Here is a 13294-nt window from a genome sequence, read left to right as displayed (position 1 = left end):
TGAGTTATTTTTCCTAAAACACTGTGCATATGAAGATGTAGATATGATTAGATAATGTGAAATTTGCAACACTAAATTATCCTTCTTTATAAATCAAACTATAATTTAGCTTAAGCTATATCAGAAAAAATTTATAAAGGAAGAAATTTATGAGTCCACTACAGACACAATAAAACTTATTTTATAAGGAAATAAAATAAACCACAGAAAAACACATATCTGAATTTAGAAGTGTATAGAGGCAAGGTTTACAGACTTTTAGTTTTGAGACTATAGCATAACAGCAAGTGTAGGGTTAAATTTTTTAATGTAAATTACATTTCTTCTTTTGCTAGGGTTGGTTTAAGACACTGAGGAAGTTATAAGAAAATAATTATTATTTTGAGCAAGACAAAAAGGTATTTCTATGAAAATTAAGAGTAGGGTAATTTTGCAAAACAGGAGCCTATTAATTCTACTTTATATTTGGATTATATTTCTAGTAATAAGTCCTATTACAATTTGACAAGTTCAAATAATATAGTTCTGTGTGTGCATGCAATAGCATTATATTAAGGGATTGTGGGGACTGGAAAATTATAGGGCACAAGTTATTTCATGGTGGAAATCTTAAGTAATAAAAGTAACACATATGGTTTATAACATATATGTGAAAAGTTAATGCCTGTAATTTATAATGTGCCTTACATTCTGTTTTGAAATTACTTTGTGAATTATTTTATCATAAATATGTCAATCATACTAATTATTCTAAGACACAATGACATCTTAATATCTTAATTATTTTTAAACTAGGCTAACCAAGAAAGCCTTTAGTAGCACAGGCAATAAGGGCCAAGAAGCATTTTTTTTTTATCTTCAACTCTGACTTAAAAAATAAAAGAAAAAATATATATCCAATATATATATTCAAAAAAGCAATTGACACGTTTAGAAGATGGCACTTAATTTTTCACCCATACAGTCAAATACAGAAACTTTCTAAAATTCTTGCCATAACAAAAAGAGATTTTTATTATGACTGCTCAGTGATGAAACCATCAGCTGCATAACATTTGCAAAGCAAACAGAGATTACTGTATTTATTTACTCATTTATTTATTTATTTTTCGTGGCTAGCCATAGAGGTTGAACTCCAGACCTTGGTGTTATCAGCAATACACTCTAACCAACTGAGTTAAACTGCAAGCCCTACATGAGAAAGTTTCCAGTTCTGAATTCCAATTTTTAAATTCCAGTTAGGTTAAATGGACAATCTGTGTCATTATAAAGAAGGTTATACTAATTTTTAAAAGATTATAATAGCACACACAAATGAAGCTTCTGAAGGATATTAATAACTAAATCCAATATTTAATTATGCATGTTTGTCTAAACATTCCTCAGTGTTCACTATTTTTATTACCTCCCTAATTAACTTTCTTTATAACTTTCCAACCATGACGATATTGACTTCTCTCATGAGGCCAGTCTTCTATTTGTAAACATCCCCAGATCTACTTTCCAAATATTATAGTAGTGCATAAAAAATTAAGTTTTAAGATATTTGCTTCTTTCAGTTTACATGGAGAAATCTGGATTATAATCTGATGATTTAAGTGTAGAGTGAAAGAAAAAAATGATAAATTATTTATAGTAATAAACACTTTAATCTTCATTTGGTATTACACATCATAGATTTCATTACATAAATTATAATTTACAATATAACTTATTACTAATATATTCTTGCATATTCACCTGCTTCTCACTGACGTTGTTGCATTCTTTACAAACGATCTGGTTAACAATGGTTCCATGATACAGACGGCTAATGAGGTCATGGCCAGAGGTCCCGACTAAAGAAGTTTCCAAAGCACTGAAGAGAATTCGATTGAGTTCCTGAACATCATGTTGCCTCATTTCCTATAAAACAGGTAACTTCTAAGTGTAATTTTGTGCTTCAGACTTTTAAAAACAGATTTAAAAAATATTAGTTAACAAAAATGCAGGATTTTACCAAGCAATCCAAAGATAATCCTTGATCAGATATAAGAATGACTAAGCAAAATGAGCTGAGAGCAGGTTAAAAGGTCACCACCTATTTTTGTTTATATGCAAAAAGAAAATATGAACAGGCAGTGCTCGCTGTGTGCACATGACTCATCTCGCTTGACAGCCAGAAAGGGCAGTGACGCTCGTGGGAAGCAGGCACGTGGCACGCCACAGACAGGGGACAGGAGGAAGGGACACGTCAGGCGCGGATCGGCTTCTAAGAGCCGGCAGTGTCTGCACAGGATCCTCCCACGAAGGTGGCGGCGACTGCTGAGCGTCTGAGTTCCCAGCATTAGAGAAGAACTGAACGCATTGCTCTGACCTGCAAACCAGCTGCAGCAGGACTGGCAGGGGCTGCTGAGAAAGCACCTGCTGGCTCCGCTGACCCCGTGCGAGTCCTGCGGCCGGGTGCCAGCGACTACTTAAGACCAGTGTGCACAGCAGAGCCGCGGGCACACCACCTCCGAGGGGTACAGGGCGGGAGGGGAGACGCAGGAGGGGCTGGGCTGCGAGGAGGGCGTGGAGCCGCGAGAGCCACTCAGCTGGGGACAGGGCAGTGTTTTCTGGACCTGGCGCCGGAGGGCGCTGTCGACCTCGACAAGAAAGGGAGAAGGAGGCAGAGCCGCGAGCGCGGAGACGCAGGAGCAGAGGCTGCGACGGGGACTATTTCCAATTAGGCCCCGTGTGGACAGCGGCAGATAAAGAGCCTAAAAGCTGGAGCCAGATGTGGGACTGGAATCTTTTCCTGTCTTGTAAAATGCAGGACACTAGAGGATGGACATTTGTCCAATACCACTGGCTCCCATGGGACAGACACTTGTGGAAGTTTTCAAGCTCTGTTTCTGAAGAATCTTACAGCTGGCAAAGGTGCCTCAGAGGCCTTCTCCTGTCACTACAGGTCCAGTCCTAAAGGACGTCCTGCAAGATTTTGTTTAGAAAAACCAAAATAACCTAAAACAGGTTTTCACAGCTTTAAGGAGTATGAAACCAGCAAGTGAATGAAACCTCTTTATCAAAATCAAATGGAAATCTATCAACTGATACTAGATTGAAAAAAAACTATATGGTGATTATTTTTGTAAAAATTCATTAAAAAAATATTTTCAAAAAATTATTTAAAAATTATTTTAAAAAAATTATTTGGTGATGAGAAGGAATGAAAGACTGACACGTACTACAGCATGAATGAAACCTGAACACATTATCTCAAGTCAAGAAGCCAGTTACCAAAGATCTCATGTTGTATGATTCCACTTCTATGAAATGTCCAGAACAGGCAAATGCACAGAGACAGAGAGTAGATTAGTGGTTGCCAGGGGCTGGTGGGAGAGGAGGCAGGGAGTGACTGCTAATGGGTATCAGGTTTCTTATTTGGGTGGTAAAAATGTTCTAAAATTGATTGTAGTGATAGTTGCACAACCTTGTGAATATACTCAAAACCACTGAATTGTATCCTTTAGAACTGTGAATTTTATGGCATGTAAATTATATCTCAATATAGTGGTTATTTTTTTTTAAAGGAAAGTATACAGGAATTAATCTCAAGCACCAGGCCTACAGCAAAAATCTAACATACCTATTTGTAGAATGTGTTATTGCCTCATTTTAAAGTCCATGTCCTACCTCTTTTATCACATAGTATCACCTAGTTAAGTTTTCCTTATTAGAAGATGGCCACAGTTCAGTTTATTGCTGAAGGCAACCTAACATTATTACTATCATTGCCTATTTTAATTCTGTGACTGCCTCCCATACCTGTATTTGCAGAAACACACCTATTCCGTAAAAAGTGGTAGACCTGGATTTGCTTGCATTTGTACAGCTAACAGCTCATGAATATTGACAACGAGCACCTCTACTCGTTGCTGACACATGTTTGGTGTTAGTGTACAGTGCAATGTCTTTAAGGAACACAAACGAAGAATGAGAGGAGGCCACACACGTAGCAAACAGGAGAAAACAAAGAGAGCCAGGAGAAAGTCAGGACAGAGAAGGTGAAAAGACCTGCTAGGAAAGGTTTCACTGCTTTCCCTGAAGCAAATGTTCAATGAGAACAGCCAGATTCAAACATAGAGCACTTCACAAAGGGAGACAGAATTGTAAATAATTACCTACCGTTTAGTTTATCCATTATTGCTAATCAAAGACTAAAAAGCTGATCAGCAGTTTGCTGTAGAAAGGGTAATTTCCATGTCACAGGTGTTGTATCTCAACTAGACTATATAAAGATTCTTTGAGTAGAAATTGTAAAATCAGCTCTTATAGCTCTCCCTGTACTCACAGCCTTCTCCCCATCCCAAATCACAGCATGCATAAAATCCCATATACAGCAAGTGTCTAAAAATCATATTCCTGACTTGTAATTATTTAATGTGAGAAGGAAATATTCAAGCGCTATGTTCAGATCCTAAGATAAAATTCAGAAAAATGAGATGACATGTGAAACCCACATTGCTCTTTCCTCTATTACTAGTAACTTTGCCTCAGAGAAGCGGACCTTCATACCTCATTGCTGGTCCATCCAAAGCTGTCCGTGAGGTCTGTTGTGGATGCAGCTTCCTGGTCTAAGAGCAGAAGCTGAGCAAACAAGCGCTGTAATTGTAAAGGGATGATTCGAACCTGGATGAGAAACACGTGCATTTCTAAATGAATGCATTTAAGAGGTGACTTAGGCTTCTATAAAGATCTGCATGCTAGCTCTCTCCTATCTCCTAGTTCCTTCAGGAGAAAGGTTATAAATATCTTTTTACAAAGGGAGAACTAATTAAGATTCAGTTCTTTGAAAATTCTAATTCAATCCAAAAAATTTTAGTTATCTAGATTTTTCTGCCTCAACATAGTTCAGATCAATATTAAAACGCAAAAACGCCATAATAAACCATCCAATTAATTGCACAATGACAGCTGTTTGAACTTCTAAAAGTTCATTCTTCTCTAAAATATCTCAGATGCAGATCCTACAGTTCCCTCTGTAGGAACTTGCCAGGCACACACATCTCACTCTGGAGTTCTGACATGCCACAGGGCTAGTCCCACCCAACCTCACTTTCTGCTGGCTCCAAGCCCGTTCCTGCCCTATTTGATGTGGTGAGGAGGAGGGCAGGGCAGACTGAGCAATGTTTCTCAGTGTCTGGTCTGCAGGCCCGACTTTAAGGACAGAAGAGAGAATAAGCATTGAAAAGTTGTATGGCAATTTGACATCCCATGGCGTTTTTATTACATACAGTACTACAGATGTGTTCACCTGCAACAGACTGGCAATAAAACAAAATACGCCAAAACTGGTCCTTTTCCACACTGATGGTTTGAGAAGGACTGGTCTGGATCATGAGAAAGACTCCTCTTAAGAAGTACAGAGTTGAGCCTGAAAGTGACCAGGGACTTCTGAATGATACGTACACTGGGAGGAATGTGATTACACAACTGCATGTCACTGCAGAATGTCACTGCAGAAACATATAAACAATAATAAACCAATTCCTTGCTCAGTTTATTTTCAGAATACCAAGTTGAAAGAATACTGGTCTCTATTTTTCTTTTGGTTTTGTTGTAAATAAGTGCTTTACATAGATTTTTCATAGGCTAGTGTGTACAATTTGTAAATACTCCTTCACCAGAGTAAAGAATAAACATAGCAAAGAGTGAGGTATGTTTACAAAGCAGTAGCAGCATTATATTTGGAAAAGTAGTACTTTTCTGGAAGGAAAATTCCATTACCAGTAGGGTGTAGGCCAAGGCAGTTTCTGAAAATAAAGACCATATTTGGTAAGTAATAAAATTATTGTATTCTATGAATAAGGAACTTAATTCCCTCCTTAAAAAACATTTCCTCCACAATACCCCAGTAAATCACAGATTTAATACCTTTGCATCAGGTTTATCCTTATCCTCGAATGAACCAAGCTCCTCCGGTCCAAGAGAAAATAAAGCTTCTAAACAAAAAAGTAGAATCAGAGAAGTAAATAACTTTATTTCATTTTAGAAAACTGCTTTAGAAAGCCAAGACCACCAGTAATTAAAATCAGTTAAAGAGTCAGAGATATGATTGAGACAATATTTATACCCGTATTCTACACACTTTACTTTCTTGTAACATTTTTAACTGCTGACTTTAAGAAAATAAAGTGCATGCTAAGATTTCAGTATAGAAGGTCCATAAAAAGAAAATAATCCTTATATAACAACTATACTTTTTTTGAAGTTGTTACAACAAGCAAACGGAAAGGACATTCTTGGGGGGGAGGGGAGAGAGGGAGGAGGGCGGGAGGTGTCGGTGATGGGCCATAATAATCATATACATTGTATATTGACAAAATAAAAATTAAAAAAAAAAAAAGAAAATAATCCTTAGTTAATCCACATAAAACTAAAAAGAGTAACATCAGAAATCTCTGATGGCTTCCCATTGCCTATGGCAGTGGGTCCCGAAAGCCACAAGGAATCTTAGGAAATACAGCAGTGTGGCAGGTATGCATTTCACACCACCTGTGAGGCTGCCAACCATTCTTTCATGCGAAGGACCACCTTTTACTCTGAGATTGTGCCCTTCCTTTTTCTGGTGTAAAAATGTCTTTTCTGTGTTGAGGGTAATAACAGATGGTTGTAATCTTACCTGCAAAAAAAAGTTGACAACCCCATGCCAGTCTCCAGAATTTTTTTATAACCTAGCATTTAGGTATGTCGCCCAATGGAGCATATCTGAATCTTCTGGGGAAGTCTGTATCCTAACCTAGGTCACAACACCTTCTGGGAAACCGTGATGTACTCCAGGGAGACAAGGAATGGGATGGGTGTGTCTCCTGATTTAAAAATCACTGCTAACCTAGTGATCACTGTTATGAACGTTCTATTCCTCCTGTGTCCTGGGACTAGGCAAAATAAACTACAAACCTACAGGTCAAAGCACAAAACCATACAAGGACTTTTGTACTCATCTCCCATTACTCTCAGCTACATTGTACCAGAAGTACAATGGAACCCCATCTGGTCCTACTTAAAATACTATTCCAAAATGTTTCTCCTTAGTTCTCTGCTAATCCTTACCCTTTACAAATTATACCTCCCCTTCAGTCAGCATCAGGATTCATGCTAAACCATACAAGGAGTACACATTCCATACAAGATGTCAAACTATGTGCTTGGCCAGCGATCCTCTCTGCTAGAGAAGAGGCTGGCCTGGGATCTCGGTCCTTCTCTTGTCTTGTGGACCTCTCCATGACCTGCCCCACGCCTTCACCTTCTTCCTCAGTCTCTATTTGAGGCTACTTTTCTATTTCAAGTTGCCCTTTAACCTCAACTGTATTAAAACCTGGAAAAATTTTTATCACTCCTAGGAATCTGCCTAATAAGGGCTGAAAATTCCCAAGCAGTAGAATTACTGACTGCATCAGAGGGATACTTTCATGGAAGGGATAGAGTCAAGGACAAGACGCACCAACCACTCTTAAATCCCAAATGCAGTCCAATCCATTAGAATAGCCCTGAAACGGGACAATGGTAAATATTCATTAAACCTCTGGAGGCAAGAAGTCTTTGCAAGCTTAGGAGCAACAGAAGACATCACAAAGATCTGGCAAATGTGGTGGTGGTGGGAAGGGGAACGTGGCAAACCACAGGTTGAGTCAAGTTGTGTGTCCTCAGAACATGGAGACACTGGAGAGCTGAGCTGCACAGTTACGTATTGCTGGCAGCCCCAATCAGGGCCACATGAAGGCAAAGTAATGCTCCCACTGAAATCAAGTGAATATAGACGTTGAGACCCTCATGGATGAGGCTGGTTTGCAAAATGGGACAAACATGTGGAGAGAAACATGGGCAAAAAATCCAGGGTTCAGTGAGGTCAGACTGGTTTGTGGGAGATTCCCCTATAATCTTACAATAATCCCCCTCTTTAATTGAGCTAATTTGAGTGGGTTTCTGTTCCTTACACACAATCCCTTACCTAAAATACTTGGGTCTTTGGAATGCAGAATTTCTAGATTTTAGAAAGATAATATGAAGAAAATGTTATATATATTATGGTACATTTTCAGCAGGGTCTGGGATAGACAGTACCAATTAATCAAGCAGATTAATATTCCTGTAATAAATGTATAAATATTCACCCAACTGAGATAATTTAAGACTATAAATACCCTCACACCAAGTCAGGTTCTGAGGCCAAACAAGTTCAGGTCAGGTCAAATCAGTGCCAGAGCTTTCTGGATTTCAGAAATGCAGACTAACAACTGTGGACCCATATAAATAATGTGACATCCCTCCCCACTCCAAAAGGCAGATATAGTTGTTTGGGTAACTCTGGCTTAAGTGTTTGTTACTGTGGAGAAATTTGAAAACTCCAAAATACAAGTAGTGCAACAAGAATGGAGGCTGGTACTCATACCAGAATTGTCTTTATGTTGTATTTTAAATTATAGAAATTAGAGAAGAAATATATTGCCTTAATTTTTTATTTTGTTACTAAACATTACTGTAATCACACAGAAAATATTTAAGATAATTTAAGCTTCACATTTCTCAACTGCCAATTTATCTCTTACATTCACCAACAATAAACACATACTGTGGAATATTATCTTTAAGATACTTTGTCTATTTGTGTTTTTGCATCATTAATCACATGTAAAGATGACAGTACATATTTCTAATCAAATGCATGTAACATAGCATACCTCTGAATTCAGGTGTGAAATGAAGAGTCTGAAGAAGGGAATTGAGGTAACAGGTTCCGCCCTGATTTCTGATTCCACATAAATTGGTGAATTCTCTAGGAGCAGGTGGCTCCAAAGCTTTAGTCTTTAATTTCTTCCCTTTTCCGTATTGGTTATTTGATACACTGGAATAATCCTCTTCAAACAGGTCCCCAAACATTGTGAAACTAAATACTACCCTTAAAAAAAATAATGCTATATAAATGCTTTCATTTTCTACATGAACTTTACCCAAATCTCCCTACCTTGCACTTTGGAGTATTCATTTTGTTAAGTGGTCCCATAGATTTTTGTTTGTTTTTGGTGGCTGGCCGGTACCAGGATGTGAACCTTTGACCTTGGTGTTATAGTCATTCCTTAGAAAGTATGTACAGTAGTTTGAGTTTGGGAGCAGCAAGATCTGGATTTTGTTCATCCAGGCCAGGATCCTTACTACCCGTGTGATCTCAAGCAGGTTATTTAACCTGTTTTCTTATATGTAAAATAGGATACCACCAGTCCCCTAGTGTCCTTTAAACAGTCAAATGACATAAGAAAGCCACATAGTGCACAGACTTTGTCCCACAATAAATGATGGTCGTTTTTAAAAAGGCATATTCACATCACTAATTAAAAAAAAGAAGAAAACCCATTATCATGCCTTATCCTAGATACTGAGATTGACAGGATGCTTGAGATTATCAGTCACTCATTAGAATCTCTGCTTCTCACACCCCTCTGTACCTTGTACCAGATTACGCTATTTAAATGAAAATAAATGGACCCAATTAATTTTCTTGAAACCAGTTTAGTATATAATCCCAAAGCTGGAGAGCCTTGAGGAAGTTCACTGAGGAAAAGAAGACTCTGACATTGTTCTGATCGAGCCTAAAGGCGGTCCAACACAGATCGAATCATCCAAACATGAGCCCTGGGACCCAGGTGACCTGCTAAGGGTTTCCTATCGAGTGTGGCGAAAAGTCACTTGGAGATGAGAAATATAAAGGGCCTAGCACCGTTTCTGCGTGACAGGAAGCGGTGAAATGCAATTTTTTTTTTTTTTTCCCAACTCGTTCCTCATAAGAAAAGCACAAAAAACGAAGCTGGAGAGTCTGGGCTCGAGCTCGATGCCTAGATTCCCGAATCCCCCACTCCACTCCACAGCCGAGCCCGGGGCCATCGAAGCCACCAAGTGGCCCAGGGGCGCGACGAGGCAGAGGTCCCTGCCCCCAGAGACTACTGACCCGACGACGGGACAGCGCCGCGTCCCCCGGCAGGCCCGGACCGCCCCTCACCTCACTCTCCTTCAGGCCGTGCCGCCAACACCGACCCTACCCTTCTCACGTTCCTCCCGGGATCCCCGTCCGCCGACCCCACTTACTGCCTAAAGCCCAGACTCCCACCCCGGCCAACACTCGAAGAGAACGAACACGCCCCAACTGGGTGCCGCCATGTTAGCGAGGCGGGGCTGCGGAGAGCAATTTATACTGGGAGGACTACACCTCCCAGGATGCCCCGCGGGAGCGTCGGCCGTCGCGCAAGGCTTCATGGGCAATGTAGTTCCTCTGCCCGGAGAGTGGGCGGTTGGGACGGGAGAGTTAGTTCTGGTGGCCAGGTCCGCTGGACACCCGGGGCCACTCATGTCATCATTATTTATTTATTTATTTACTTATTTTGGTGGCTGGTCGGTGCGGGTATCCGAACCCTTGACCTTGGTGTTATAACACCCCGCTCTGACCATGGGTCACAGTTTAAAGTTCATATTTATTGCTGCTCACAATCCATCGTAGCTGCAGTAGGGTGTACAAAGATCTCTTGTTTTTTTTTCGGGTGGCAAATTCCCAAGTTACCTACACATGGGAAACGGTTGTGTGACACTTCCAGTTTGTCCAGCACCTGAAAGACATCGTCCAAGTGTATCTCCAGTAAGAATTCTGCCAAAGACGTTTCACAGTCCCCGGAACCTGGGCCACCCCCCTAACGTTCGTCCCTGTCAGCTGTAAGGGGCGTCCAGAAGAGCGCGCCGGGAAGATGTCAACGTTATCCCTCCTTCCCACGGGACCTCCGTCGGTGGGTATTTCAGTAACCCGTTCAGGCTCTACTTCTGGTACCTTCCCGGTCCCATCCAGGAATGAATGCGGTGGGCAGGGAGGAAAGAGTTTTGACTTCAGCTAAGGGTTTGAGGGACTGAGAACAGGAGGAGTGATAGGTGAGGGTGACAGACAACGCAGGAGTCAAAGTGAATGCCCAGCCAAGGGATTTGTGTTGGGAACATCTGCAGGTCACTTGTGCGTCTGCAAAGTGGAGGAAGTGTGGGTTGGTAGGGAGCCGAGGACCAGCTGGGGCAAAGGTCGGCACTAGGTAATGACAATGGGGATTAGCCTGTCCTCTGCTCTCCTCAGCCTTGTCTCTGTCACGTCACCCCCTGGCATGCTTCTCTTCCTGACTCCTCCCTGACGTCATAGGAGTACAGCCTCTGTTTCTCTTTCTGCCCTTCACTGCTTCTCCTGATGACATCGTAGAACTGACGTAACAGCCCTGAAGCATCTACTCTTGACCTCCTTTGTACAAGATAAAAAGTATGTCTTCATGTAAGTCACTGTTGGGTGGGTTCTCTTTTGAGGGGGTGTTCGTAGATGAATACGATTCCTAAGAGGGACATCAGCACCACACTTGAGGAACTCAAAGTAGGTAGAAAAGAGAGAAATATAAAAAATAAAAATACAATGAGATAAGAGTTATTAGTGTGATATTTTTTCTCTACATATGTAACCTGTGTATAAATTAAACAGCAAAAACCCGCAGAGGCAGCTGGTAAGAAGATTTACTCCTCAGAGATGTGGATGATGTTTAATAGAGGGCCAGTTCGGAGTAATGGGTAGACACTCAGGAGGTAACACTCGCCAGGATACAATTTTGTCCACATTAAAATTCAAGGCAAACTACCCAAGTGTCCATCAATGAATGAATGCATAAGCAAATATATATACACAATGGAATATTATTCAGCCTTAAAAAAGATTAAAGCACCAATACATCCTATAAAATGGACACAAAATGACACATACTGTATACTTCCATTTATATGAGGTATCTAGAACAAGCAAATTTATACAGACAGAAAGTAGAATGGTGGTTTCCAGGGGTTGGGGGGGAAGAGGGGATGGGGAGTTATTGTTTAGTGGGTACAGAGTTTCAGTTTGGGAAGATTAAAAAGTTCTGGAGATGGTCAGTGATAATGGTTGTACAAGGTGAATGTACTTAATGCCACTGGGCTGTAAACTTAAAAATAGTTAAAATGGGAAATTTTATGTTATGTACATTTTACCACAATAAAAAAATTTGTTTTTTAGATTCATAGCAGTCCATAAAACCTTTCCACTGTAGCATTCCTGGATCTCAGTTACCTTCTGTGAATGCCTCTTGAGCATTCACAGAAGGTAAATTTACAGAATCAAAAACAGATTTGCAGATTTGCACAGTATTTCAACCAGTGATTGGAAGAAGAGCTAGTGCAAAAGAAATAAAGCAGGTCAAGACTTGATGTTAAAAGCAGAACAGCTGTTGGCATGGAGGCTGAGATGTTTCTGAAATGAGCACAGCAGCTCTGGTTAATGCTGAGTGGGAGTGGCGGGGGGTGACTGTGGCACTGATGGAAAGAGGCCAGACCGATCAGCTTGTGAAGAACTGGCTCCATAAAAGAAAAAGACCCAGGGAAGTGTCAGATTGGACGCAGGGACAAGACAGATTGGATCCAGGCTGAGATTCAGCAGTGCCCAGGATGAGTTGCTCTTTATTTGTTCATTCATTCCCTCAACAAATATTTAATAAGCTCTACTACGTGGCAGGCACAGGGCTAGACACATGAGATATAATATTGAATATGACCAACAAGGTCCATAAATGCATGAAGCACCCTTTCTAGTGGGAGAGACTAAAGAAAAATCTAGATGGCAGGTGTCAATAGTAATAAGTGACTTGAAGGAGATAACAAAGGGATGTGACAGAGTAAATTGCAAGGAGTGGGGTGAGGCTGTTTTTGACGATGTCCTCAGTGTTGACTTCTAGAGAAGAACTAAGGAAAGGGACAACACGTGAGGAGCCCAGGAGAGCCCACTGGGGCAGAGAGACCACTACTCCAAAGTCCTTGAGGAGAGATATTTCCTAAGTGCAATGGGAAGCCATTCAGGTGTTATGTGAGAGACGCTTGGTGGCGTGTCAGCTGTGGGCTTTTCAATGATGCTATTTATTAGGTTGAGAAACTTCCCTTCTGTTCCTAGTTTGCTGAGTATTTATCAAGGAATGTATTTAGGATTTTGTCGAATACTTTTTCTGTGCTTGTCGCGATGGTTAGATGGTTTTAGTTTTTCAGTTTATTTATATGGTGTATTACCTTGATTGATTTTTTCATTATTTATTATTTTTAAATGTTTAATTGTGCTAAAATACATGTAACAAAATTTACAATCTTAACCATTTTAAAATTTTTATTTATTTTTAATTTTACATATTTGTGGTACAGTTTGTTGTTTCAGTACATGGTATATCATACAATGATTTACTTAGGGTAG

At 40.2% G+C, this 13294-nt stretch overlaps 1 protein-coding gene across 6 annotated transcripts in view; it reads right to left on the bottom strand.

The window, feature by feature from the left end:
• The window catches only part of USP40 (ubiquitin specific peptidase 40), an 83660-nt gene extending 73465 nt beyond the window's left edge, over nucleotides 1-10195 (bottom strand). For 3 of the 6 annotated variants that reach the window (XR_551648.1, XM_008588357.1, XM_008588362.1), the window contains exons 1-5: nucleotides 10105-10195; nucleotides 8706-8923; nucleotides 5899-5966; nucleotides 4540-4653; nucleotides 1741-1905 (exon numbers count right to left, since the gene is read on the bottom strand). Coding sequence is in view for 5 of the 6 variants with exons in the window: in XM_008588357.1 (XP_008586579.1) it covers nucleotides 1741-1905; nucleotides 4540-4653; nucleotides 5899-5966; nucleotides 8706-8904 (546 nt within the window). In the remaining variant the exon portion in view is untranslated. Of the gene's footprint in view, nucleotides 1-1740; nucleotides 1906-4539; nucleotides 4654-5898; nucleotides 5967-8705; nucleotides 8924-10018 lie in introns of all 6 variants that reach the window. The other 3 variants (XM_008588358.1, XM_008588361.1, XM_008588360.1) reach the window with 2 other exon arrangements.
• Between the last annotated feature and the right edge of the window lie 3099 nt (nucleotides 10196-13294).

The sequence above is a fragment of the Galeopterus variegatus genome, unplaced genomic scaffold (assembly GCF_000696425.1).
Source record: "Galeopterus variegatus unplaced genomic scaffold, G_variegatus-3.0.2 Scaffold4788, whole genome shotgun sequence".
Classification (NCBI taxonomy): Eukaryota; Metazoa; Chordata; class Mammalia; order Dermoptera; family Cynocephalidae; genus Galeopterus; species Galeopterus variegatus.
Note: the sequence above shows the minus strand (reverse complement) of the source record. Positions and strands in the feature narration are given on the sequence as shown.